Below are 26380 nucleotides of genomic sequence, written 5' to 3'. Positions count from 1 at the left end.
TGTTAGACCTCAAGCTCCTGCCAAAGCAAGACCGCTATTAGCAGGAGTTAGTTGGTTCTGGGCAGTGGCCCGCTTTGGATGCACAAGAATGTGGCTGTTCCCTTGCAGAACGGGCCCACACTAAGGCATCCACATGCAGATGTCCAGCAGCTGCGCAGCTGTCTTCCCTTTTCCATTCACCCCTGCCTCCTGTCTTCCTTTACTGCAGCTTAGCTTAATGTAGCTTGGGCCAATTACTGCAGGCAATTTTATCAAAAAAAAAAAAGGGGGGGGGGATAAGGAACTACATTTACATTGAAAGAATATACAACATATACCAAGGTACTTCAATAAGTTTGTGGAAAATAGAATTAAAAAGTATGTTTATTTTGTTGCAAAAATTTTTGAAATCCATACTTTTTTCATATATACACATTTTGTGTGAATTTTTTGAAAATCTACTCATATTATAACTGTATTATCATTATTATTATTGTTATTATTATACATTAAACTTAGCTCTTCCTGGACATTCTTTTTGCTGAAAATCAGTGTGTTCCATGATTTACTTCCAGTTTACAAGGGTTGAGCAGAACTCAAAATGATCAGTGTCTCTCATGTGAATCAGGTGATTTACTAGATTGGTCAAATGACTAATTCAGCTCTCAAGGCTGAGATAACAGCCTTTCCAAAAGATTAGGTGTTTCTTCTCTCTCTCTCTCTCTCTCTCTCTCTCTCTCTCTTTTTTTTTTTTTTTTTTTTTGATTGATTTATTTTCATTTTATTTGAAAGACAAGGAGAAGTTTTCCATTCACCAGTTCACTCCCCGCCATGGCAACAACAACCATATGGGCCAGGCCAAAGCCAGGGGCTTTGAACCCAATCTGAGTCTCCCACATGGGTGGCAGGGACAGACCTGAGCGGGAAGCTGATTGGAAGCAGAGTAGTCAGAACTTGAACCAGGCACTCTGATACAGGATGTGGGCATCCAGAGCAGCTTCTTAACTCCTGTACCAAAGGTCCATCCTGTTTAGTTTTGTTTCTTTAAATACCAAAAGGACAGCCCAAATTCATGAAGCATTTAGAACCACTAAAACCACTGGTTCTTGTTTGAACCAAGCAGCTGAAGCTGTCTAGATCAAGAGTAGTTCTACTTTTTCTATCAAATTAAATGTGTAGTAGGGGTAGCACAATGGAATCAAAGACTTCCTTGGTGTTTAAATGAATCTCAGCTTCAATTTCCATAATTCTCTACTTCCTGGATAGAAGATGAACTTAAATATCAAAATCTCCAACACAAATAGACTTTGAAATTATCACTAAATAAGCAAAAATCCCCCCAAAGCACAGCTCCCTTTTGAGAACGAATCCAGTGAGTGGAGGTGGCAAGGAGAGGGAAGCAGTGTACATGAACCTGTTTGATGCCAGCTGCGGGTTAATGCCTCTCTAATTTGGGACTATTTTATTAAACTCAAACTACCGTGTTGGAACCAAAACTCAAATGATATATTCAATTTTTTAAACTTTATAGAAGAGGGAAGAAAGTGTGTGCTTTAATGAATCTTTCTGAGTTCTGATAGCTGCCCCAACCTCCTATGAAAAGGAAGGCTACAGAGGAGTCTTGTCCTTATTTTACCCAGAATCTCAGCTGGAGGAGGTGGGCCCATACAGCTGTGGGGGTGAACTGCTTCTACACTGCCCGCTTAAACACAGGGATCTTACTGTGTGTGGATTTCTTCTCCTCAGTAAAACCTAAGTAAACATGAAATGTTTTAGGTCAGGTTAAGTGCAGCTTTCCCCCTCTTTTTCTCCTTTCAGTCTGACTTCTTATCTTGCCTTTTGTTGCTTCTTGGCCGTGTGAGACCCATCTCTGCGTTTCTGTTTTCTTCCAGGTACCCCAACCTGGAGACCTTCGCCGTAGATGTCAGGCTTGTTTTTGACAACTGTGAAACCTTCAATGAAGATGATTCTGACATAGGCAGAGCTGGCCACAGTATGAGGAAGTATTTTGAAAAAAAGTGGACAGATACTTTCAAAGTGAGCTGAAGTTAAAATAATCTTTTTTTTCCTTTTAAACAAGGACAAATGAGACCAGCAATGTGAACTATATTTACATAAACGTGCAAGGCACATACATAATGACTTTGTTTTCCTTAAAATAAGTATCAAAAAAAAATCAGAAAAATTTTTAAAGGCTTCACTCCTACAACAGCCAAGGCCCTTGGTTATTGGTTTGTGTGATTTATCAGCTAATTTAGGTAGAACAGGGAAGCACACCCAAAGAATTTTCAAAGTAAAGGGTGTGAATAGTGCAATAGCAATTTAAAAATATATCAAATCGCACTGAATATTCAACACCAGAGCTCTAATGCGGGAAATGGTTCTCCTTTCCCTCTCAATAAATATCTATTTTTCATTTTTTTACTTTGTAGTTTATTTTTTAGTGAATGTATTTAATTTTATGAATTATTTATGATTAAACCACATCCAGAATCTTCGTTTTCTGTGAAAAGGAAGAACTAGAAAATTGCTTTAAATCTTGAAAATACAACAAGGAATGTTTTAAAATATAAAACAAAGCCAAGTTAAACTGTTTACACGGATGTGCTCTAAAAGCACCAAAAATAAACTTTACTGTAGAGTTACAAGTACATTTATATATATATGTTGCTGCATCACTTGTGTAGTTAAATTGTATTTCAAGACAGTGAAAAGAATTGACATGTACATACTGTTCATTATTGTTTATATTAAGTCTTGTTTTAAATATGTATTATGTGTATATATTGTTTGCAGACATTATTGTTTATGCCTTAGGAGGACCGTAGCGTTTTATTTTAGCCTGAAGGTAATTATAGCTCTACAGCTTGTACAGTAATTATCCTCTACCAACACTGTGGCGTCTCCTTAATCTTGGTAGTGCCTGCCTTTGAAACAGGGTGTAGGGGATATTAGTTTTCCATTTTTCTATTTTGTTATATAATTTTAAGCCACCAGGGCCTAAATTAAAGTATAATCATTTGTATCCATGTGGAATAAAATTGTGACAATTTCCTACGCACACAGTATTTTTTCATAGAAACATTTCCCTCCCATTTGCCTTGCCTCAGAAATAAATTTAAAAGACATTTGTAACCACTGTGTTTTATCTCCTGTGTGTTGTGGTGGCCTGTTGGAGGCAAATAGATCAGAATTTTTTTTGTATTTCTATGTAAGAGTACTTGAAGTTTTATTTAAAATAAAATGTTGTGGAAAAGGTAGCATTCTTTTTTTTAGGAGTGTTATTTTTCACTACTATGTGTGGCACGGATACAATAAAAGACTTTTACAAACTAGCTTTTTAGTTTTTCTTAATGAGCCTGAAAGTACAGTCCTTGCAAAAAGCCAGTGAATTTAAATCGGAGCATTTCCAGAGTCCTAGAAGAATAGCAAGTGGAGTGTGGTTCAAGGTGTGGCCTGGGTGGAGAGGGGTGGGTTAGGAAGAGGACCTGAACTCCCTTATGTCTCCACTTCCCAAGTCCGTAACCTTTTTTTTCTCCCATCTGAAAACATCAGAGTACATCTGTTTCTCTCTCTCTCTCTCTCTCTCTCTCTCTCTCTCTCTCTCTCTCTCTCTCGATTTGTTTGTTTGTTTGTTTATTTGAAAGGCAGAGTTACAAACAGAGAGCAGTCTCCCATCTGCTGTTTCACTCCCCAGATGGCCACAAAGGCCAGGGCTGAGGCAACCCTAAGCCAGGAGTCGGGAGCTTCAGCTGGGTCTTCCACACAGGTGCAGAGACCCAAGCACTTGAGCGATCCTCTGCTGCATTCCCAGGCCATTAGCAGGGAGCTGGATCAGAAGCAGAGCAGCCAGGACATGAACCGGTTACCCATATGGGATGCTGGCAACGCAAGCTGGGGCTTTAACCCTCTGCACCACAGCATTGCCCCCGCGGTACATCTTTAAGGCTTGTTCTGATCTGAGCAATGTCTGCCTTGGTAGACACTTAAGCTGGTTGTCAGTAAGGAAGACTGACCACGTAAAGTAGCTCAATAAGCCCAAGACACCAGCTCAGGCTGCCAGGAAGTGCACTTTGATGGCGCTGGCTGCCCGGGTCTCTGGACCGTCAGTGGTGAGCAAGACAGGCCCTGCCCTCACGGAGCCTTGGGTCCAGTCTACTGCCCGTCATAGTAAAGGGAGGATAGGAAAGTTGGAAGAAAATATTCCCAAGCTGGCAAAAGTCACAGAGTATTTCCAGACTCTCTAGAAGACACATCTGAAAACCAGCGGTCACCAGGTAAATGTGTCCATCTCCAGCAAGCAAAGATGGCAGGGGCTTGATCAAAAATACCTTGGAGGGCAGAGAAGGAGGCAGTGTCTACCAGGCGCTCCACGGGGATTCCTCTTCAGGCCAGCTCTTTGCCTTGGGAGGGATAGCGACCTGTGTCAGTTTATAGTCATGGGAGGGCTTGGATAATAACATGGCTGGCGTCTGAGGAACTCATAAACAAGAAAATACGGAGAAGCAAGTTTTTCGTTTTCTTCTAAAAGTAACTTAAGTCTGGCTACTTTGGACGGCTGTCTTCATTGCAGCAGGTACACCAGGTGACTATTGTTAGATACGTGTGTGATTAACTCGTTACATAAACGACTCGCACATTCGCAGAGCCCTCAGTTGGGCTCCTCCATAAAACTGTTCTCATTGTTAGCCCCAAATATTAACAAAAAAACTTATCCTAATGCTCTGCTATCACATAATTGTAAGTAGATACAGAAAACTTTTATAAATTAGGCTTTACTCTGAACCTTACCCATTTTAGCCCTAAGTGCTCTGTAATTTATTTATATATATGTATATATATGAGTAAATATAGATATGAAAAGTATGTATATATTGATCTGTTAACCACACTGAAAAATAGGTGAAATGTGTCTCTATCTATATCTATATATCAAATATATATGTACCTTGAATTCACAAGAAGTAAATTACCAAAAATTCAGATGACCTTTTTCTTGTTCCAAACAAAAGTACAATTTGTTATATGCACTGATTTTAATCCAAATTCTGAAAGATCTGGTCTGTCTTTGGTACCTTCCTTCCGGCATCTCTGTGTGCTTCTTAATGCGCCCCCTAGGGCCACCACCATACCCTTTGGGAAACCCCAAATGCTGTTCCTTTGCCTTTGCTCATTAAACACAGGGGGATCTGATAGCAATCATTTCCTCTTTGTTGTAAATTTCGTTTGTGGGCTACCTTGCTCAAAGTTTTTTACATTTTAAATATCTCCAATTGAGAAATGATAGAAGTTTGTGTTTTGTTAAAAGAATTTCATTCCAACAAGATAATAAAGGAGGTATTTGAAAATAACTGAAATTCTCTTCCACAAAGATGTGACTAATAAGAAATATATAAATAACCAATTTTAATATTTTTCCCATTGAACTTTTATGTATTTATTTAGCAGTATGTTTGCTCTTTTTTAAAAGATTTATTTATTTATTTGAAAGTCAGAGTTACACAGAAAGAGAGGCAGAGGCAGAGAGAGAGAGGGAGAAAGAGGTCTTCCATCCGCTGGTTCACTCCCCAGCTGGCCGCAACGGCCAGAGCTGCACCGATTCAAAGCCAGGAACCAGGAGTTTCTTCCAGGTCTCCCAGTGGGTGCAGGCGCCCAAGGACTTGGACCATCTTCTACTGCTTTCCCAGGCCATAGCGAGAGCTAGATCGGAAGTGGAGCAGCCGGGACTAGAACCAGCGCCCACATGGGATGCCGGCACTGCAGGCGGCAGCTTTACCTGCTATGCCACAGCACCAGCCCCAGTATGTTTCTTTTAAAAAATTTTATACTGAGAAAAACATAAATGCACAGTGGTTTTTAAACTTCTATCAGTTGCATTTATGCTGTGAATCTGTTTTATTCTGTTTCATCTGATTGGGAAAAATGCATAAATCTAGTCTCATTACTTTTGAGTGTTGCAAGGCACTCCATCACAAGCATACACCACATTTTACTTACAAATTTCTCTAGGAATGAAAACCTAAGTTGTCTGCAACTACTTGTCACTGCAAATAATACTATAGTGAAGATGTGGACCTCCTGTGGAAACCAGTTTCCAAGGCGGCCTTCTGGTGTTCAGGCTCTCGCGTAATCCCTTCCCCTGCTGTATCGGAGTTAGATTGTGCAACCAACATAATGGCAGGGCAATGGCATGCGATGTCCCACACTAAGCCGTGAAATACACTACTGCTTGTGCCTTGTTCTCTTGGATCACTTGCCCTGAGGAAAGCCAACCATTAGGCTGTAGGACATGTTAGCAGCCCCAAGGAGCAGCCAGTAGCTAACACCAACTCACCAGCCAAGTGCTAGAGGCACCCTAGAAATGGATCCTTGACCCCAAATTAAACATTGAGGTGATTGGAGCCCCCCCCCCCATCATCTTGACTGCAGTTCCATTAGGGATGCCAAGCCAGAACTAACCAGCTAAGCCCCTCCTGAGTCGACCCACAGAAACCACGAGATAATAAATGTTTATTGTTGTAAACCACTTAATTCTGAGTAATCTGCTACGCAGCCATGCACAGGTAAGTATGTTCCCAGGATCTAAACACACATCCCCAAGTTGTTAGATGTGTGCACACTTCACCTCCCGATTGTTCCATGCTATTCCCCAGACAGGGCCCAGGCCACGCTCCTACAGCAGTGACGGCAGTGGGGGATCCTTTCCCCTTCCGCAACCAACGTTGAATATCTGAATTACCTCTCAGTAATAACATATTATGAATTCTGAGATTTGAAAAGTGTCAAGCGATTTTTCTACACCTATGAGCAGCTTCCATTTGATGTGCCTTTTTGTAGCTTTTGTCTCATGCAGTCTTCTGTTCCTGTCTGCTTTCCAGGCACTGTAGAACTGACATAATTTTTTTTTCAGCCAGTGATATTCAAGAGAGGAAACATTAGCGTTTGCTCTGGTTAGTTGGGTAAGCTGATATTGCTAAGGAAAAAAACTCAGGTGTATGCAGCTTAAAAAATATTGAAAGTTCTTAGGTATTACTCAGATAAGGAAAACTAATTTAGATTTTCAGCTAGACCTTTATTGACAGAGAATTTTGCATCTTGGCGTTTAACCCTATGGAAAGGCACTAGCAAAGTTAATATCTCTTTGTAATTTCTCTCTCTTAGCTGGAAGATATAACTGGTGAACATACTGCTTAATGCCATTTAATGGTTAAAAACTGATAAATAATTTAGATGTGGGTTACTTTCACATGTACTGTGTTAAGTAGTTTTTTAAGATAGAAACATTCTCCATGTGGAAGACACTTCAGTTGCCAGTTTGGTAGCTGTCTTCTCTCCCTTCCTTCCCTCCACGCTTTTTAGGGGCTTTAGGATCTAAATCTTGACTAGTGAACCAGCCATGGCAGTTCCATCCTTCTTGCAAGTGATGGCTTAAAGACGACACACGATACCCTTCTGGGCAGTGACACAAGAGGGAACAGCTGCTGGGAGACTTCTGGAGACTTGTCCGGGGGAGTGCTTGTGTGCAGCGGGGACAGACCCTTGCCTTGGGGAATGGTTGTGGGAGGCCATGAGGCTTGGAGCAACTGCAGCCGTCATGACAACGCTGAGGGTGGGCATGGGTCAGCAGGGAGAAAGAACTTGGGCTCTTGATAACAGGAGCCACCAGATGAATTAACTGTGGAGCCACACTGTCTCTGAATATTTCTCCAGGTGAAATATAAATTTGTTTTATTGTGTAAGCCATTGTGATGTTAACTTTTGCTTCAGGTCACAGCATCTTGACAAAACCTGAACTGCTGCTTTGTAGCCAATTGGACAGGCTCTGTGCTGTACTAGAGGATGCCATTCAGGTAGATCAGGCTACACAGCCCATTTTACAGATGAAGAAACTAACACCAATACCACTATTAGTCATTGCCACTCAACTTAAACTTTAGTCAGGACCCAAACGTCTCTCCTTGGCCTTTAAAAATAGCATTCCTCAGAACATGATGAGACTGATTTTTCTTGATGACTTCAAATATCCTGTGAATGCATGATTCCATCAGAATATTCCAAAAGTGAACTGAGCATTTGGTGATACTTCAGAAAATAGTCAATTTGATTATTTTTGAGAGGTGTGTACTTTCTAGTTTATTTGGAAATACTTAAGTTGCTTTGAAAGGAGAAATCTAAAAAGAAGAATGAAAGCTAACTTTACTTCTCTACCTAAGAAAGGAACTGGGACCAACATTCACCTACTGCTGTAAGTAAACAGACAACAGGACAAAAATGTGTACACATTAATTCCTGAAATAAGAGTAATAAATTAAGCTTACCTTATTTTTACCCAGGCTTCGACCTAAAGGCACTTTCTGGATTTTAGTGATAGTCTTCTGCAGAATACAGGAATTACATGGAAGATTGCAGTGCCTAGCATTTCTGAGGTGTAATATCAGAAGGAGAGGAAGCTACACAGAGAATGTTCTAGAACTCATCTGCCTGGAGGCACTTGAGGACCACTAACCTGCATATGCATAGACTGAAAGCTCTCCAAAGCCAGGCAGAGCTCACAAAGGACCTGGAGACATTGAGTTTAACCAACTGAAGTAGATGATCTTCATTGAACTCCCAGGAATTACACCTTAGAAGTAAGACTGATGTAGCCCTGGAGAGAAGGCCACTATATCCCACCCCTAGCAAAGAACAAACAAGCCTCAGAAGGATCCAAATGGTCACCAAGGAATTTCACTAGAAAAAGTCCAGTGCTCTTTAGGGAAGATGGTAAAATTCAGCACTCAGCAATGTAAAATTCAGTATGACTATCCTTCAGTTAAACATTACTGGACCTGGACTTGACATGAAGTAAGAAAAACATAATCCAAAACCAGAATCAAAATGAGGCAAGTGAAACAAAACCACCAACGGCAGAGATAATGGAATTCAGAGAAAAAGACCTTTGACATCATAAGTACATTGAAGTATTTAAAAAAAAAAACTGAAGACAATGAGGAGAGAATGAGGAAAATCAAAAAGAAATAAACAGAAGCCCTGGTGATGAAAAAGTCAATATACAAAAAGAAACTACATTGTGACCAAGTGACGTTTTCACAAGAATGAAAGTTTAGTTTAACTTTTGAAAAACACCATAGTAATAGAACTATTAGAAAATTTACTGTATTAACAGAATTTAGAAATGAAATAATCTTTATTTAAAAAGTCCTATGTAAACTCTGTAAGCATGGCTTTGCATTTTTAAAAATTTTTAAGGATTTATTTTATTTATTTGAAAGTGTAACAGAGAGAGGTAGAGACAGAGAGAGAGGTCTTCCATCTGCTGGCCACAACGATGGCAGGGCCCAAATATTTGGGCTATCTTCAGCTGCCTTCCCAGGTGCATTCGTAGGGAGCTAGAATGTTAAGCAGAGCAGCCAGGACTCAAACCAATATTCTGATACAGTCCAGTGTCACAAGTGGCAGTTTAACCCATGGCATCACAACACCAGCTCCCAGATTATTGTAGCTCCATGTTGCCGTGCTGAAAAGTAATGGCATTTAAAAAAATATGTAGCTTATGCGATTTCATTATGGTCACATGTACCGTTCATTTGAGGCCATTTGGCACACTGAAAGTGCTCTGAGACCCTTGTTTGTATACTCAGTGATGTGGAGCAGCTGGAAAACTTGAGGCTTGCTTATCCCTGATGAGTCTGCTATCAATACACACTGCATATCCTTCTGACCTCAAACTATCTTCAAACCTCTACCAGGACATACAAACTCAACCTAACTCGAATTGAGTTAATAATCTTCCTACTTTCAGAATTTTTCGTTCCCTGTATTCCATATTTTGGTCAACAGAATCAACAAATATCCAGCCACCCACAGGAGAAAGCTCAGAGTTCTTTAAATTTCTCGCTTTATTTCACTTTGCCACAACACCCTGTTGAATCTTCCTCTACAGTTCCTATAGGGTGTATTCATTGCAACTTGCCATTCCCACTGCCAGGCCTCACCATCTACCGGATACCGGTATCACTTTTCCTAGTCATCCGCCTTTATTTTTTTTAAACTCTGGTGTAACATGCACATGTAAAATTCACCATAATTATCATTTTTAAGCCTACAGTTGGGTGGTAGTAAGTACCTTTACATTGTTGTGCAATCATCACTCCCATCAACTCTACACCCAGTAAACAGTAACTCTCCATTCCCCCAGCCCCAGCAACCATCATTCTACTTGTCTCTATGAATTTGACGGTTCTATTTTTTTAACTTTTATTTAATGAATATAAATTTCCAAAGTACAGCTTATGGATTACAATGGCTTCCCCCCCATAACTTCCCTCCCGTCTGCAACCCTCCCCTCTCCCGCTCCCTCTCCACTTTCATTCACATCAAGATTCATTTTCAATTCTCTTTATATATAGAAGATCAATTTAGAATATATTAAGTAAAGATTTCAACAGTTTGCACCCACACAGAAACACAAAGTGAAACATACTGTTTGAGTACTAGTTATAGCATTAAATCACAATGTATAGCACATTAAGGACAGAGATCTCACATGAGGAGCAAGCATACAGTGACTCCTGCTGTTGACCCAACAATTTGACACTCTAGTTTATGGTGCCAGTAACCACCCTAGGCTCCCGTCATGAGTTGCCAAGACTATAGAAACCTTCCAAGTTTGCCGACTCTGATCATATTTAGACAAGGTCATAGTCAAAGTGGAAGAAGTGGAAGTTCTCTCCTCCCTTCAGAGAAAGGCACCTCCCTCTTTTTTTTTTTTTTTTAAAGGAAAGGGTTTATTGGGGAACACACAACAGACTGGAAAGCTGATTCCAGCCAAGACTGGGAGAAAAGTCACTCATCTTTTGTAGGTACAGGGGTTTGTCTGTAGAGAAATTTTGAACAATTATACAGCATTAAGTGGGGAAGAGGACCATCAGTACACACAGGTTGGGAGTAGAGCCATTGGTGGTAGAGTAGAGGTTATGATTACAAAGGAATGAGGCCTAAGTGCGCTAGACAGGGTCTAGAACAAAGGACAGAGTCATTATTAGAGGAGCTAAGAAAGGTGCTGTCTAAGCTACAATTAAGTTTTCTGATTGAGAGGCAAATAGAACCTGACAGATGGGGCTTGATAATAATCTGTTGGGCTTTAGGCCTTGTAAGTTAAGAGGCCCAGACCTATCTATCTCTTCACATGGGGTATATCCTAAGGGAGGTATGAATCTCCTAGGGGAAGGCACTCTGTTGACTTTCATTACTTGGCTGGCCTGGGAGGAGAGCTGGCCAGGTAAAGGCAGGTGGCATCTCTAACAAGAAATTTACAGTTCTGCCTGCAATGTTGCTGACCCTACTTGGCCGTCCCCTCAGCTGCAGTGGTCACTTTGGAAGTTGGGCTGAGTGAAGGGCTTTTCAGCTTAGAGCCACTAAGATCTGGGGCTCTGACCTGGGCATCCTTCGACTCCAGGGCAGGTCCATTTCCAGTGATCCAACTCTTGGCAGAGCTGCCAGGGCTCTTCACAAGCTGACTTCTGCTGAAGCCCAGGCTTACCACATTGAAAGCCACTGCAGTGGACTGGCCTGTTGGGTCTCCTTGAGGGCAGATCACTGTACAGATCAGCCATTAATAGGCCTGCCACCCATTGCTTCTGATGCCGAGCTTTCTTTTCCTCCTGGTTTGTGTTAAAGCAGACCAGAGGATGCAAGTCAAGGGAGTGCCCAAGTCCCATCTCTAATCTTCGGTGGCCTGAACTACAAGTCTAGGCATGTTCTGTAGTAGTTTTTCTAAGGTAGACAATGCCCATGAGGAAAATTCTATTCTCACTTTAAAACTTTCTTTCCCTTTGGTCTGAAAGGGAGGTTTTGTCTACTTACTGTTTGCTGATAGCGAAGTAAATCTAGCTATGAAATTATAATTTAAGCTCTTATTTTGGCTATGCTATTACAGAAAAATGTTAGCCATCTCTTTTATAAGGTCTAAAGATTAAATTGTGCTTCTACAGATTCCTTCATAATAGAATTAGTTTCCTACCTTGAGGAGAATAGAGAAATGAAAGAACAAGTTGGGCTTAGAATAGAAAAATGAGGGAGCAAGTCCTAGATCGCTTGCTGACAGTAGCAATATTACATGGATACTTAGCAAATAGTTTCAACCATTAGATAACAACTTAAGAAAACATTTACCAGAAGGTCCAATGCCTTCTATAAATTTTAAGAATCATGTATTTGGAAACACCTCTTGAATATCTAACATGGTGTAGTTTGTTTAACCAGTAAACTTAAGCACAAACATATAAAATGTTTTTAGTTTCTTTCTACGAACAAGTTTAAAATATATGATACAGAGATTCAGGTCACATGAATTAAAATGTATCTTTGATTAATTTTAGCAGCTTAAATTTATGGACAATCTTATCTATAAGCCAATTAAAATAAAACTCTTAATAAAATTTCCCCATGTGGACATACAATATGTACACACATATAACCTAACATAATAAACCAATATAGCAATTTTAATAATAGCTTTTAAAGTCTTTAAACTCCTTTTGTAAATTGCCAATTGATTTGAATTGCTTTTTGTTTTTAGTAACCTCAGTTAACCATACTTTCTCTCAGGTACTGTTAATACATTATTGGCTTCATCCGTTTACAGAGCCATCCCAAAGTACTGAATACAATAGAAGTGGCTGGAAAAAGTCCATAGGAACCTATAGAAGGACAGCTAAACACAGAACCAACAACACTTTAGTTTTATGAGCAGCAAATCATATATAACTGTGGAAGACAATATACTTTAAGTTGTCATGTTTAAAATTATAAACTCCTCAACCAACAAGAGGCACTTGCTTACTTCACAGTATTTTTGAACACACCGTAGGATTTTTACAAGTATTTAACCGTTTAGGCCTCTAGGGCTTTCTCATTAAGATAACTATCATGTCTAGTAACACAATTAGGATAACATTTTAAATAAGGTAACACAAATTTTAGCCTGAGCTTTTTTCATTTCTGTTGGTATGGAATATCTTTTTCCAGCCTTTCACTTTCAGTCTGTATGCATCTTTGTTGGAAAGATGTGCTTCTTGTAAACAGCAAATAGATGGGTTTTGTTCCTCAACCCAATTAGCTAATCTGTGTTTTTTTGTTTGTTTGTTTGTTTGTTTTGACAGGCAGAGTGGACAGTAGAGGGAGACAGAGAGAAAGGTCTTCCTTTTTGCCGTTGGTTCACCCTCCAATGGCCGCCGTGGTAGCGCGCTGCAGCCGGCGCACTGCGCTGATCCGATGGCAGGAGCCAGGTGCTTCTCCTGGTCTCCCATGGGGTGCAGGGCCCAAGGACTTGGGCCATCCTCCACTGCACTCCCTGGCCACAGCAGAGCTAATCTGTGTTTTTTTAACTCTACAGTTCAGGCCATTAACGTTCAATGTGACTATTGATAAGTAGTAACTTTGCCCTGTCATTTGCCAAAGATATTTTCTAATATATACTTTGAGCTTCCTGTGATCTTTTGCTGTGAGGTTTCCTTCCTTTACCTTCTTTCATATTGATGACCATGTTTCTGTGCTTCTTTGTGTAACACATCTTTAAGCATCTTTTGCAGGGCTGGACGAGTGGCAACAAATTCTTTCAATTTCTGTTTGCTATGAAAAGTCTTTATTTCACCTTCATTCACAAATGAGAGCTTTGCAGGATATAATATTCTGGGCTGGCAGTTTTTCTCTCTTAGTACCTGGGCTATGTCTCACCATTCCCTTCTAGCTTGTAGGCTTTCTGATGAGAAGTCTGCTGTGAGTCTAATTGGAGATCCTCTGAGAGTAATCTGACGTTTCTCTCTTGCACATTTTAGGATCTTTTGTTTATGTTTCACTGTGGTGAGTTTGATTACAACATGTCGTGGTGAGGATCTCTTTTGGTCATGTTTATTAGGGGTTCTATGAGCTTCCTGTACTAGGATGTCTCTGTCCTTCTCCAAACCCAGGAAGTTCTCTGCAAGTATCTCACTAAAAAGGCCTTCTAATCCTTTCTCTCTCTCCATGCCTTCAGGAACTCCTAGAACCCGAATGTTGGGTTTTTTAATAGTATCCTGTAGATTCCCAACAATATTTTTTAGATTTCTAATTTCCTCTTCTTTGGTTTGACTGTATACTTTCCTGTGCTCTGTCTTCTAAGTCCGATATTCTTTCTTCTGTTTCACTGACTCTCTTTCTAAGGCTCTCTAATGTGTTTGTCATTTGATCTAGTGAGTTCTTCATTTCATTTTGATTTTTCTTCACTATCACACTTTCCTGTTCTACTAGTTTCTGCGTTTCATTTTGATTCCTCCTTAAGATTTCATTTTCTTGAAGGAGATTTTCTATCCTGTCCAGTAAGAATTTCCGTAGCTCAAGCATTTGTTTTTGAACACTTCCAATTGTTCTTATCATAAATTTCTTGAAATCCGTATCTTGCATTTCTTCCATCTCATCATCTACATAATCTTGGCTTGGGGTGTCTTGTTCATTTGCGGGTATCATAATGTGATTTTTGTTCTTGTTTTCTCGGTTTTTGCGTTTGTTGCTTGGCATTGTAGAGATATTCTTTGGATTCTCCTTCCCTCACTGTGGTGTTTTTTCTTGTTATACTATGACTGTATTAAGTGGACTGTCTGCTTTTGATGGAGCCTTAGAGGCTTGAAATGGGTGTGGCCTGAGAGTTCTGTTTGGTTCCTCAGGGTTAAGGGTGTGCCAAAGGTGACACTCCCAGGTTAGGCATGGTAAATCTCTCTTTCTTTCTTTCTTTTGTTTCAGAAGGAAAGTAATTCCACACAGCTGAATGTAATTGGAGGTAGTTAGCAGGTGAATGATATACCCACAGGAGCCAGAGATTGGAAGCTCTTTCCCAAGGACCACACAGGGAATCTCTGCTGCCCTCAGCGTGGGCTCAAATTCTCCTGCAGTCTCCCACTGGGTTGCCATGGTTACCGAATTGTAGCGTCTCTGGAGAGTACTCACGTGAATTCCCTGAGTTCTCTCCCCCGCTGTCTCTTTTTTCACAGTCTCAGTTCATTAGCACCACACATTCACTAGGTCCTAATCTCCTGTTATGTCACCCCCACCCCCAGAGTCAGGTTTTTCTGCTTGGCTGAGGGCGGGTGCAGTCCTGACTTAGGTCGCCCCTCTTATGACGTATGTCCAATAGGGTGCCTGCTCTTTGTCTTGCTCGCCTTTGAGAGGTGAGCAGAGAGAGAGAAACTCGTGTCCATATTGGTCACTTTTTTTTTTCTTCTCTCTCTCTTCTAGTTAGCCTGGTGAACTTTTCCCCACAGGGTTTCAAGCCTCGTTTGCTCTGGTCTCCTCTTTCTGCTTGCCCGCCGGTGTCTCGGGCTATTGAGGTTCGGCTCACGTCGCGTTCCAGCGCTGGTGTGTTGAGTCTGCCGCTGGTGTCCCGAACTTGGGCTCCCACGCTCTCCACACAGGTCCACTGTGAATCACTAGTTCCGGAAGAGTTTCCTCTGCTATTTCTTCCCCTACTCTTCCTTGAACCTGCAGTATCTCCACTTTTATTAAACTGTCTCTCCCCGGACTATCAGTGTGCTCCCTTCCTATTCGGCCATCTTGCCGCTCTTCGAATTTGACAGTTCTAAGTATTTCATACAAGTGGAATCATACAGTAGTTGTCTTTCTGTGACTAGCTTGCTTCACTTAGCACAGTCTCCTCAAAATTCACCCATGTTTTAGTGCGTGGTGAGATTCCCTTCCTTTTATGTTTTTTATTTGTATATTTAATTTTATTTGATATATAGCACTATGAGCTTATTATAGCTGAAATCCATTACAAGATTTTTGTTTAATGATTAGTCATCTTCACAAAGACAATAATACTGCTGTGGAAGACCTAAGGGGAGGGGGCAAACTGATACATTTATTTACAATTCCCTGTGTTGTAGACATTTAATCTATATATTGTTACTAATTTATAATGAGAGTTTTACATAAACAAGAAAATGATTCCCTCTATTTCTATGTGTATTCAGCAATAGTATTTTATAATAGAATATATATTGATATTGATATATATTATATCAAAGTGAAGAACATCAGATGTTCTTTTGCATTAACGTTATGTTTTCTTTAGACAATTATAGCTAAATTCTCAAAAGAACTAAATATATTCAAATGCTACACAACTAAAACTAAGCCAACATATTTGGCTTATAATATCATTTTTAGAATCATTTAAAGTGCTATAAGCAATCTGGCAATCAACACTTTCTATGAGAATAAAACTATAAAACTATCTTTAAACATTGATTTACAACATATACAATGTTTATCTGTAATAGCTGAAATTTCAGCACAAAGTCACCATCAACATGGGTAACAGCAGGATTATCTTTGTTTTTTTTAATAACATGAAGCTTTGAAATTTAACTGAAGAATTATTGCCACAATGACTTATTTACTGACTTCCTACAAAAGAAGATAAGAACTACCAATGTTTTCTATCTTTTCATTTTTTGTGAAGTCACTTGACAGTAAGTTTGCATATTCAACAAGTCTACTCAGTCACAATATTGTCTACTATAATCATTGCCTTTTATAAGAGCAAATGCTAATAGTAATTAATAACAACTGAAAAAAAAACACAAGATTTTTTTTTCCTTGTGAACAGGAATAACCTAAATTTTGGTTAAAACAACAAAACTATAAAATAGTATACGTGACACAGTATTTGAAGACATATGCATCTGTTTCATAGTCTTTGTACTTATCATAATGCCCTATGCTAAGCTACAGATTTGTAAATATTTTCTTAATATATTAAAACCAATAGAACCATTAAGTTCCCATACTCCTTTGTCATTTTATAACTCTTTACCAGATAATTCAGTGATGAAAGCACGTACCCAAACCTGCAGATCTTGTGCACTGTGGTCTGTGGTCTGTTCTCAAATCCCATTTTTATTAAAATGAAACTGAGAATATTTTCAAAATTAACAAAGAGAATGTTGTAGGATAAATCAAAACTGTAAAATTCAGTAGTTACAAAATATGTATTATTTTGGCATGTGGCTTTTTTTTTCATAAGATGGGCATGTCCAAATATTACCTTTACTAACTTCACAGACACATAAGTATCTGGATTTCATGTCCTCAAACCCTCAATTAGACTGCTCTAGTAAAATAATTAGAAAAAAAGAAAAGAAATATACGTTCAAACAAAGAGCACCATCCTGTTAGGAGACTATACTAACATGAATTGAAAATGAGGTTGTCACTATGATCAAAATACCACCAAATTTCTTTTTTTAAAGATTTAGTTATTCATTTATTTTAAAGTCAGAGTTATACAGAGAGAAGAGAGGCAGAGACAGAGAGAGAGGTCTTCCATCTGATGATTCACTCCCCAGTTGGCAGCAACAGCCAGAGCTGCGCCGATCCGAAGCTAGGAGCCAAGAGCTTAGTCTGGGTCTCCCATGCGGGTGCAGGGGCCCAAGGACTTGGGCCATCTTCTACCGCTTTCCCAGGCCATAGCAGAGAGCTGGATGGGAAGTGGAACAGCTGGGACTCAAACCAGCACCCATATGGGATGCCGGCGCTTCAGGCCAGGGTGTTAACCTGCTGCACCACAGCGCTGGCCCCTTGCCAAATTTCTTAAAACATCCTAGTCAGCAGACTACACAGAACCAGACCATGGTCTAACCTTAAATAATTCTGGAACACAAACATGATTTGAAAACAACACCAAAATTATAGCAGTAAAAAAAAAAATGGTGATGCAGACTAATTTTAAAGCACAAGTGACATGTTACATTGTATTGCTTCTTGAACTTTCCAAACACTGCTTGTCCTTATGAGGTTTGGGCCATTACCCTGCTAAGACAGAGAACACTGCATTTATTCAAAAGCCCAGATCTCAATGTCCTGGATAACAAAATTGTCTTTCGCTGAAAGTGTATGACTCCCAAATGTCTTACAAGAATGGCTTCTTCCATGGTAGAGCTCTCCATCAAGCCAACGGGCAAATTCTCCTCCTCCACCACCAAAAGCTAGGGAATCCATGTCTCCTCCGATAAAAAACCTACTGCCTTTGTCCACTGAGAGACCTCAAATTCTAGACAGAATGTAAAAACAAAGGTCTCTCCTGTACAGTAAAGGCATCACTCACTTTAAAAGGCTCGGATGCCAATGCACCAAAAACCTGCCCATCACTATCTTTCATCACCATCAGCACTGGGGTGTCCAAACCTGTCATGGTTCCATAAAGGGTCTTCAGGCTTGTACCACACTTTCCAGTGCCAGAAACAAGAGTCCGTGGGTAGCCAGTGGTTCTTGGTGGAAGGTGCGTGGTCATCTTTTCAATTTGATCTGGCAGTAAGAGTTCCTGGGATCACCTAGGTTTGGTCGAAAAGATTCAGACTCCAGGTCTGCTTTCACTGGAGCTACTTGCTTTGAATTAACGTCTCCCCTTGCGGTAATCCCCATTCTCTGGCTGCTGCTCATTAGAAGAATCCTTATTTGTTTCAGACTCTTCAGTCTTCTCTACTTCTATGAATATAGGTTCTCGGGCATGTTCACCAGTAGCTTCTGCATTTATTTCTGGACTCCACTGAATGAAGAAGGCAAACAAGTGGTCTGTGCTTTCTTGTGGTGTGGCAAACCAATATTCATGTTTCTTATCTCTCTGTGCACCCTGTTGCATTGTATCACTGGCTTGTGATACAAATGTTTTCCTCATTGGTTTTCCAACTCTGAGACATAAGAACTGGTGTAATCGATGTCTTCTCTTTCTTTTAAAAGCACAGAACTTTCTACGTGTCCGTCAGGAGACGCAATTTTACGCTTAGTTTCCTCTTGTGACGCGTGCTGCATAGTTTCTCTTTGCTCTTTGGTTTGTTGCATAGTACGGCTTTTCCAGAGTTGGCGTAGCTCTTCTACCTCTGTCTCTGAGTCCTGATTTTACTCCTTCCCCTGTTTTACTCTGTTAACAGTTTGCTGTTGTTTAAGTTCTGTTGCTTCCCCACAGGGCATATTTTCTTTTCCATCTTCTTCCTGGTCTAATGAATTCTCATCACAAAAAAAAATCTTTATCTGCATTGCCTTTCCTGTTTGTGCTTTGTTCTTTAGGGCATGGTATTTCTTTCTTTCTCTCTCTCTCTCTCTCTCTCTCTCTCTCTCTCTCTCTCTCTCTCTTTCTTTCTTTCTTTTTCTTTCTTTCTTTTCCTTCCTTCCTTCCTTCCTTCCTTCCTTCCTTCCTTCCTTCCTTCCTTCCTTTCTTTCTGACAGGTAGAGTTATAGACAGTGAGAGAGACAGAGAGAAAGGTCTTCCTTTTCCGTTGGTTCACTCTCCAGATGGCTGCAACAGCCAGAGCTGCGCCGATCCGAAGCCAAGAGCTGGATGCTTCCTCCTGGTCTCCCATGCAGGTGCAGGGGCCCAAGTACTTGGGCCATCCTCCACTGCACTCCTGGGCCACAGCAGAGAGCTGGACTGGAAGAGGAGCAGCCGGGACTAGTACCTGGTGCCCATATGGGATGCCGGCGCCACAGGCAGAGGATTAACCAAGTGAGCCATGGTGCCAGCCCCATAGGGGCCTGGTATTTCTTCAAAGTTCTCTGCAGTCCGATCTTTAGTGGCCGTTTCATGATTATTTAAATCAGTGTTATTAGATAAAGTCCCAACTTCGTTTGTGGACTGTCCCGAATCAGATGTTAAGTGACCAGGAGCACTAGTGGACTCTTGACTCCCAAATGTGCCACCTCAGCCTGACTGACAGCTCGCACGATCCTGAGGATGCACCAGATGATTTGTCTTCTCGCAGCTCATCTGCAGACAGAAGCTCTTCCCTATGGGAGACGGGGATTCTGTGAGCACATCTTCAGAAGTAGATTCCTCAGTGCTCCAAGGAGCAGTGCTGGCACTGTCATTACCTGCATTGCGGATTCGGGAGTCTACCTGCTCAGTGTTGCCTCCTTTCATTCTCTTTGAATGGCAGTAGTCCCTTCTTGGTAACGGATCTATTTCTATGGGTAAGGGTTCCTTTATTTTGCTGCCCAAAATCTCTTTGAACATTGCAGCTGACATCACCTCTTCCACTGGACACACAATGCCGTATTCCTCACAGCCATTCTTTTGAACCAAAGGGTCAGTTTTATGTGGATCAAACGTTATATGATTTGGCATAGCTAGCAGCACACCACTGACTGTGCCCTTGCCACTTGTTATATATTTGCAATTAATTTTAAGAAATGTCTCAGTAAATGCTTCTTCTTCCTCAGAACTTGAAGATACAACTCGTGCAGGTCGAATATCAGTAAAAGCAGATGCGGGAGCTGCTTCTTTCGGGTGGACTACATCAGGATCATGGGGCTTAGAGATGGAGAACTCTCAACACTGGAGACATATTCAGGATCACAAACATAAAATTAGTCCAATAACAATTGCTCCAGAAAATAACTTATTGAGTTGAACAAGTTCATTGGGTGTTGTATCAAATTTCAGGGTCATGCTAATCAACGGACCCCTTGATTCAATTGTGTATTCAATAGTCCCTTTAGGTTTCTGAAAAGACATTTGTTTCCCATCTTCCTTGAATAGGGTCTTCTTTTGGCCAGTGTCAGGTCCCTCCAGGCTGGATGGCTCTGGAAATTGATGGGGCAGAGACTGGCACCCAGGGTCCCCTTTGGTGGGCTCCCTCAGGTAATCCTTGAAGCGCACCTGCTGGGCTTCACCACCACCCCCATCCCCCACAGGACGTTGGTGGTGCCCCACAGAAGGCACCTGCTCTCTTCCCGGTGAATGTGGTCAAGTTGTCCCTGCTGTCACGGGGCAGGCTGCGGGGTAGGGGCCAAAGAGGTCCACGGTTTCTGCGGCTGCTGCCACAGAAAGTACCAGCCCTCCCGCCTGTCCGACCCAACCCGGGCATCTTCCTTTCAAAAGCTAAATAGCGTTCCATATGTGTGTACCACATTTAGACACTTGGGTTGCTTCCTTTGGTCATTGAGAAGACTCCACCATAAACATGGAGATAAAAACATCTCTTTGAAGATTTTATTAATTTATTTGAGAGGTAGAATTACAGATAGGGAAAGGGAGAGACAGGGAGAAAGGTCTACCATCCGCTGGTTCACTCCCCAAATGGCTGCAACCCAGCCAGAGCTGGGCCGATCTGAAGGCAAGAGCCAGGAGCTTCTTCTAGGTCTCCCACGTGGATGCAGGGGTCCAAGCACTTGGGCCATCCTCTATGGCTTTCTCAGGCCATAGCAGGGAGCTGGATAGGAAGAGGAGCAACCAGGACTTGAACCCGCCCCACAGGAGGATTAACATACTGTACGATAGCGTAGGCCTCCAAAACAATCTTTTTTTTTTTTAATTCTTTTTTTTCTAGGCATTTCTTCCTCAGTTTATTTTTTTTTTTAACTTTTATTTAATGAATACAAATTTCCAAAGTACAGCTTATGGATTACAATGGCTCCCCCCGCCATAACTTCCCTCCCACCCGCAACCCTCCCCTTTCCCGCTCCCTCTCCCCTTCCATTCACATCAAGATTCATTTTCAGTTCTCTTTATATACAGAAGATCAGCCAAACATCTCTTTTTGAAACCCTGTTTTCAATTCTTTTTCCACCCAGAAAGGGGATTGATGGATCACAAGGAAATTTTATTTTTCATTTTTTGATGAACCACCATACTCTTTTCTGTAGTAGCTGCACCATTTTACATTCTCACCAACAGTGCACACAGTTCCAATTTCTCTACAGCCTTGCCAACTCTTTCTTTATAGTAGCCATCCTAACAGTTGTAAGGTGGTGTCTCACTACAGGTTTGATTTACATTTCCCTGATGATCAGTAATGTTGGGCATCTCTTTATATGCTTGTTGGCCATTTGTGTATCTTCCTTGAACAGTGTCTACTCAATTCCTTTGCCCCTTTTTTGATTATTGATTCATAGCTGTTACTTATGTATTCTGAAACTTAACCCCTTATCTGTTCATTGTGTCCTTTGATGCACAAAAGTCTTTAACCCTGATATGTATATTTTTCTACTATTGTACTTTTGATATCATATCCAATATATCATAGCAAATACAGTGCCATGATGTATTTCCCCCTATGTTTTCTCCAAAGATTTTTATAGTTTTAACTTATGTTTAGATCTACGATACATTTTGAGTTAAATTTTGTATATGGTGTGAAGTGAGGGTCAAAATTCATTCCTTCACATGTGGATATCTAATTTTTACTAGACTACATGTTGAAAAACTGCTACCTCATTGATAGTAGGTCAGTCTGAAACCGGAAGACAGGAACTCAATACAAGTCTCCTATGTGGGTGTCAGGATCCCAACCATTTGAGTCATCACCCATCCCTCCCAAGGTCTGCACTGGTAGGAAGCAGAGGGCAGGAGCCAAAGCTGGGTATGGAATCTGGGTACTTGGGTGTGAGACTCAGGCACCTTAACCAGCAGGTCAAATGCCCATTCTATGTGCAGTATTTTATTGGATCATCGTAACAGTCCTTTGAAATATGCATTTTAGTTTTGTTTTATATATGAGGAAATCAAGGCTTATTATAAATGCTTGGTGACAGTGTTAGTTGGGAGTCAGAACCACAGTGCAAACTCATAGTCACTTGGCTCCAAGCCTGTGCTGTTATCATTCAGCTATACAGCCATTAAGGATGAAAGGCTGGCGAATACAAGGTTTGTGGAAAAGTGGAATTAAAAGATAAGTTTATTTTAGTGCAAAAAATTCAAATCTATGCATAGTTTTTTTTTTCATATTACAAATTTCCTGACAGCTTTCTGAAGTGGGATCTGGTGACTCACCTCCTTTGTGACAGGCCTGGAAGTGATTTCATCAGGACCCTCAGAGTCAGGGCTGCTGCTCTGTGTGCCAGTCTCACCAAGGAAACCATAAACAGAACATCAACTACATTGTAACAGGAGGGATGCCTTTCCAATGACTAAGGCACCCTGTCCTGGTTTCCAACGCCATGGTGTCCTTGAAGGAGAAGGCATCACCTGAAAGCAGCTAGGTGAGCACAGAGTCGGCACGAGGAACGCCTGCTTTCTCCAGGCGTCGGTAAGGTCAGGTGTAGCAGTCCTTCTCTACTACACAGCAAAACCACAGTGGAGCCTCCATCCGGATCTGACAGCGTCAGGCGCTCTCTCCCAGACTGCGCATACCAAACAGCACATGTTGCCCCTCAGACTCCTTTTTGCTTGGTTCTGTGATGCTTAGCTCTATTTTTCGTTTCTGAGAAATTGAAGTTATCTTAGCTTTCTTGATTGTCACATTTTCTGGTTCTGCCTCTTTAAAATTACATCTGGCCACCTGATTGTAATTATGGATATTTCCAAAGCTCATCATGAAACATGTGTTCATTGACATGCTCTTGGTGTATGCATAGACATTACGCATGAATTTATTTAGCTTCTTCTTCTTCTTTTTTTTTTTTTTTTTGCCTTTCATAGTTCCTGTGAGCACTTCTAGAACTGATGTTTTTCCATAAATAGGGATATTGCCATTATGGGCTGTATATACGCCAGTCTCACCTGACAAGATTCCTCTAGATTGTGTCATGTATTTTAAAATATCTGCTATTTAGCATAATATAGAACATATTAAAGATACTAAGTAAAACTGTGCCAATGAAGTCTTTACATCAAGAACAATATTCCAGGGGCCAGCACCGTGGCATAGCAGGTAAAGCCTCTGCCTGCAGTGCCAGCATCCCAAATGGGCCCCAATTCGAGTCTTGTCTGCTCCACTTCTGATCCAGGTCCCTGCTAATGTGCCTGGGAAAGCAGCAGATGGCCCAAACACTTGTTTTTCTAACTGTAGTGCATGCAAGGGGGGCCAGCTGTGTGTGCAGATTCTTCTCAGTCTCAAACACTTGGGCCCTTGCACCCACATGGGAGACCCAGAAGAAACTCCTGGCTCCTGGCTTTGGATCAGTTCAGCTCTGCCCAATGCGGCCATTTTGGGAGTGAACCAGTGGATGGAAGACCTGTCTCTCTGTGTGTCTCTCTCTCTCTAGCTGTGTCTGTAGTTCTGTCTCTCAAATAAATCCTTAGCAAATAATATAAGTTGAATCTTGGAAACACCATACTAAGTGAAAGATCCACTCACAAAGGACTACATGTTCTGATTCCATTTACGTGAAATGGCAAATTTACATGAAATAGGCAAAGCTATAAGAATAAAAAATAGAGGTGGCTGTTTGGCTTAGTGGTTAACATGTGGCTTGGGACACTTACATCCTATAGCACAGTGCTGGTTCAAGTCCTAGTTCCACTGGTGATCCAGCTTCCTACTAATGTACATCCTGGGAAGCAGCAGACAATGGTTCCAGTACTTGGGTCTCTGCCACCCAAACCTGAGACCAGATCGGGTTCTGGGCTTCTAGTTTCAGCCTACTTCAAACCTAGCAGTTCTTTACATTGGTAGTAAACTACTGAACAAGTGGGTAGAAGATCCCTCTGTGTGTGTGTGTGTGTGTGATTCTGCCTTTCAAATAAAAATTGAAAGTAGATTTGTGTTTGTCTATGGTTGGAGGGATTGGGTAGTAATTTATAATAGGTATGAGATTTCCTTTTGTGGTAAGAAAAAAATTTGTGGGGTATGGTGGTATAGTGGGTTAAGCTACCGCCTGTGACACCAACATCCCACATGGATGCTCCATTTACGATCCTGCTCCCTGTTAATGCACCTGGGAAAGCAGCAGAAGATAGCTCAAGTGCTTGGGCCCCTGCACCCACGTAGAAGAACTTGATGAAGCTCCTGGCTCTTGGGTTTGGCCTGGCACAGCCCTGGGTGTTGTGGCCATTTGGGGAGTGAATTAATGGATGGAAGATTCTCTCTCTCTCTGCCTTTACAATAAATTAAATAGAAAAAATGTTCTAAAATTAGATTGTGATGGTGATGTAACAACTCTCTGAATATACTAAGAAACCACTGAATTTTATAATTTGAATGAGTGACTTTTATGGCATACAAATTATATGTGAATTTGTAAAATACAAAAGACTCAACTGACTTACTATCGAAATTCAAAGCCTGTTGGAAAATCCGGCCATTTGCCTTCCACTCTCACAGCACAACAATCACGCAGGAGGCTTCTGTGATCCCAAGATGTATGAGGATTGCTCCCCACCAGCAAGCCAGCAGTCAGTTCTGCAGTGGACACCAGGTGGGTGTCCTCTAATTCAGTTCACTCTCCGGAGATAGCATCAGATCCCACAGGGTAGAGGCTCAGTCCCAAGACTGCCCCCACCCCTGCCCACTCCAGACACCAATCACAAACTCCAGGTTTGATTCATTTGCTCAGGTGGCTCACAGAACTCAGGGAGATGCATTTACTAATTCATTATGAGGGATACAAATAAAGAAATGCATAGATCCAGGTGCAGGAGAGGCAGCGTGGAGCTTCCATACGCTCTTTGGATCCGCCACCTTCTAAGAACCTCCACCAGAAGCTTGCCAGACCCCATCCTTCTGGGTTGTTATGGAGACTTCATTGCAGAGGTATGATTAAATCATTTACAGGCATGTCGAGATGCGATTGGACACAAAGGGAATGATCCAATGCTAATAGACTGAAGGGGCAAAATCAAAGACATCAAAGGGTCCCTTTTTGCTGCCTCACATGCTAACAGTCTATAATAGTCATTTGCCCACTGACTGCGTAATACCATATCCCACAATAGTTGTCTTTGCTAAAAATCTGCCGAGCTGTCTTTGAAGGGTCCCTCATGAGACCAGATAGAACCAAGATGCAGCCAGAATTGAGACTGCCACCTGCACCAATCAACTCAGGCTGACAGGAGAGTCATTTTCTGGCTCATGGTCATGTTGAATGCCACACCCGCCATGACGTTTCAGGAGCCGTCTCTGAACATGCGTTGCATGGAAACAGAAGGTTTGTTAACATGCATACCCAGGGAACTTTCCTCACCCCATTCTGCTGCACCTAGCGTGTTCTGTCCCATGATTTCACCCAGCTCTGCACCATTTACCCCAACACCGTAAGTTCCTAAAGCCCTTTCTGAACGGGCAGGTGACTTCGGGTTTGATGAGTTTTGCTTGTCCCCTCGGCTACGCACCTGGTGCTCTTCTAAGTGTAGTGCATGTGAGGGGGCAGCTGTCCAGATTCTTCTCAGCCTCTCTGTACAGTGCTCTTCCTACGAGGGGTGAGATAGGACGCCTCTGAAATGGAGGCTTTATGATCTCCTATCCAACAAGATGGGTCAGAGTACCACAGCAAGCTCCAAGTCAGAAAGGCAGGGGGAGGTACAGTTTCTATGATCTGCTCTGAGGAAGAGAAATTCTAGTTTCTGTGCTTGCCTTGGGGATGTGGTTATGAGCCAAGAACGGTGAAAGAAAAACAAAATATCTACACAGAAGTTTTCAAAATATTTTTGGAAAAT

At 41.4% G+C, this 26380-nt stretch overlaps 1 protein-coding gene and 1 pseudogene across 20 annotated transcripts in view; one reads left to right on the top strand and one right to left on the bottom strand.

Annotated features, from left to right (window-relative positions):
* Positions 1-3314, top strand: part of BAZ2B (bromodomain adjacent to zinc finger domain 2B) — a 449666-nt gene extending 446352 nt beyond the window's left edge. For all 20 annotated transcript variants that reach the window (XM_062187182.1, XM_062187176.1, XM_062187160.1 and 17 more), the window contains one exon: positions 1872-3314. In XM_062187182.1, the coding sequence (XP_062043166.1) occupies positions 1872-2025 (154 nt within the window). In that variant the 3' untranslated portion in view covers positions 2026-3314. The remainder of the gene's footprint in view (positions 1-1871) is intronic.
* Positions 3315-17847: 14533 nt separating this feature from the next.
* LOC133766169 (oxidation resistance protein 1-like) lies at positions 17848-20692 on the bottom strand (annotated as a pseudogene).
* Between the last annotated feature and the right edge of the window lie 5688 nt (positions 20693-26380).

This window comes from Lepus europaeus, chromosome 1, assembly GCF_033115175.1.
Source record: "Lepus europaeus isolate LE1 chromosome 1, mLepTim1.pri, whole genome shotgun sequence".
NCBI lineage: Eukaryota > Metazoa > Chordata > Mammalia > Lagomorpha > Leporidae > Lepus > Lepus europaeus.
The sequence above is the reverse complement of the archived record's forward strand: the minus strand, read 5'-3'. Positions and strand labels throughout refer to the sequence as shown.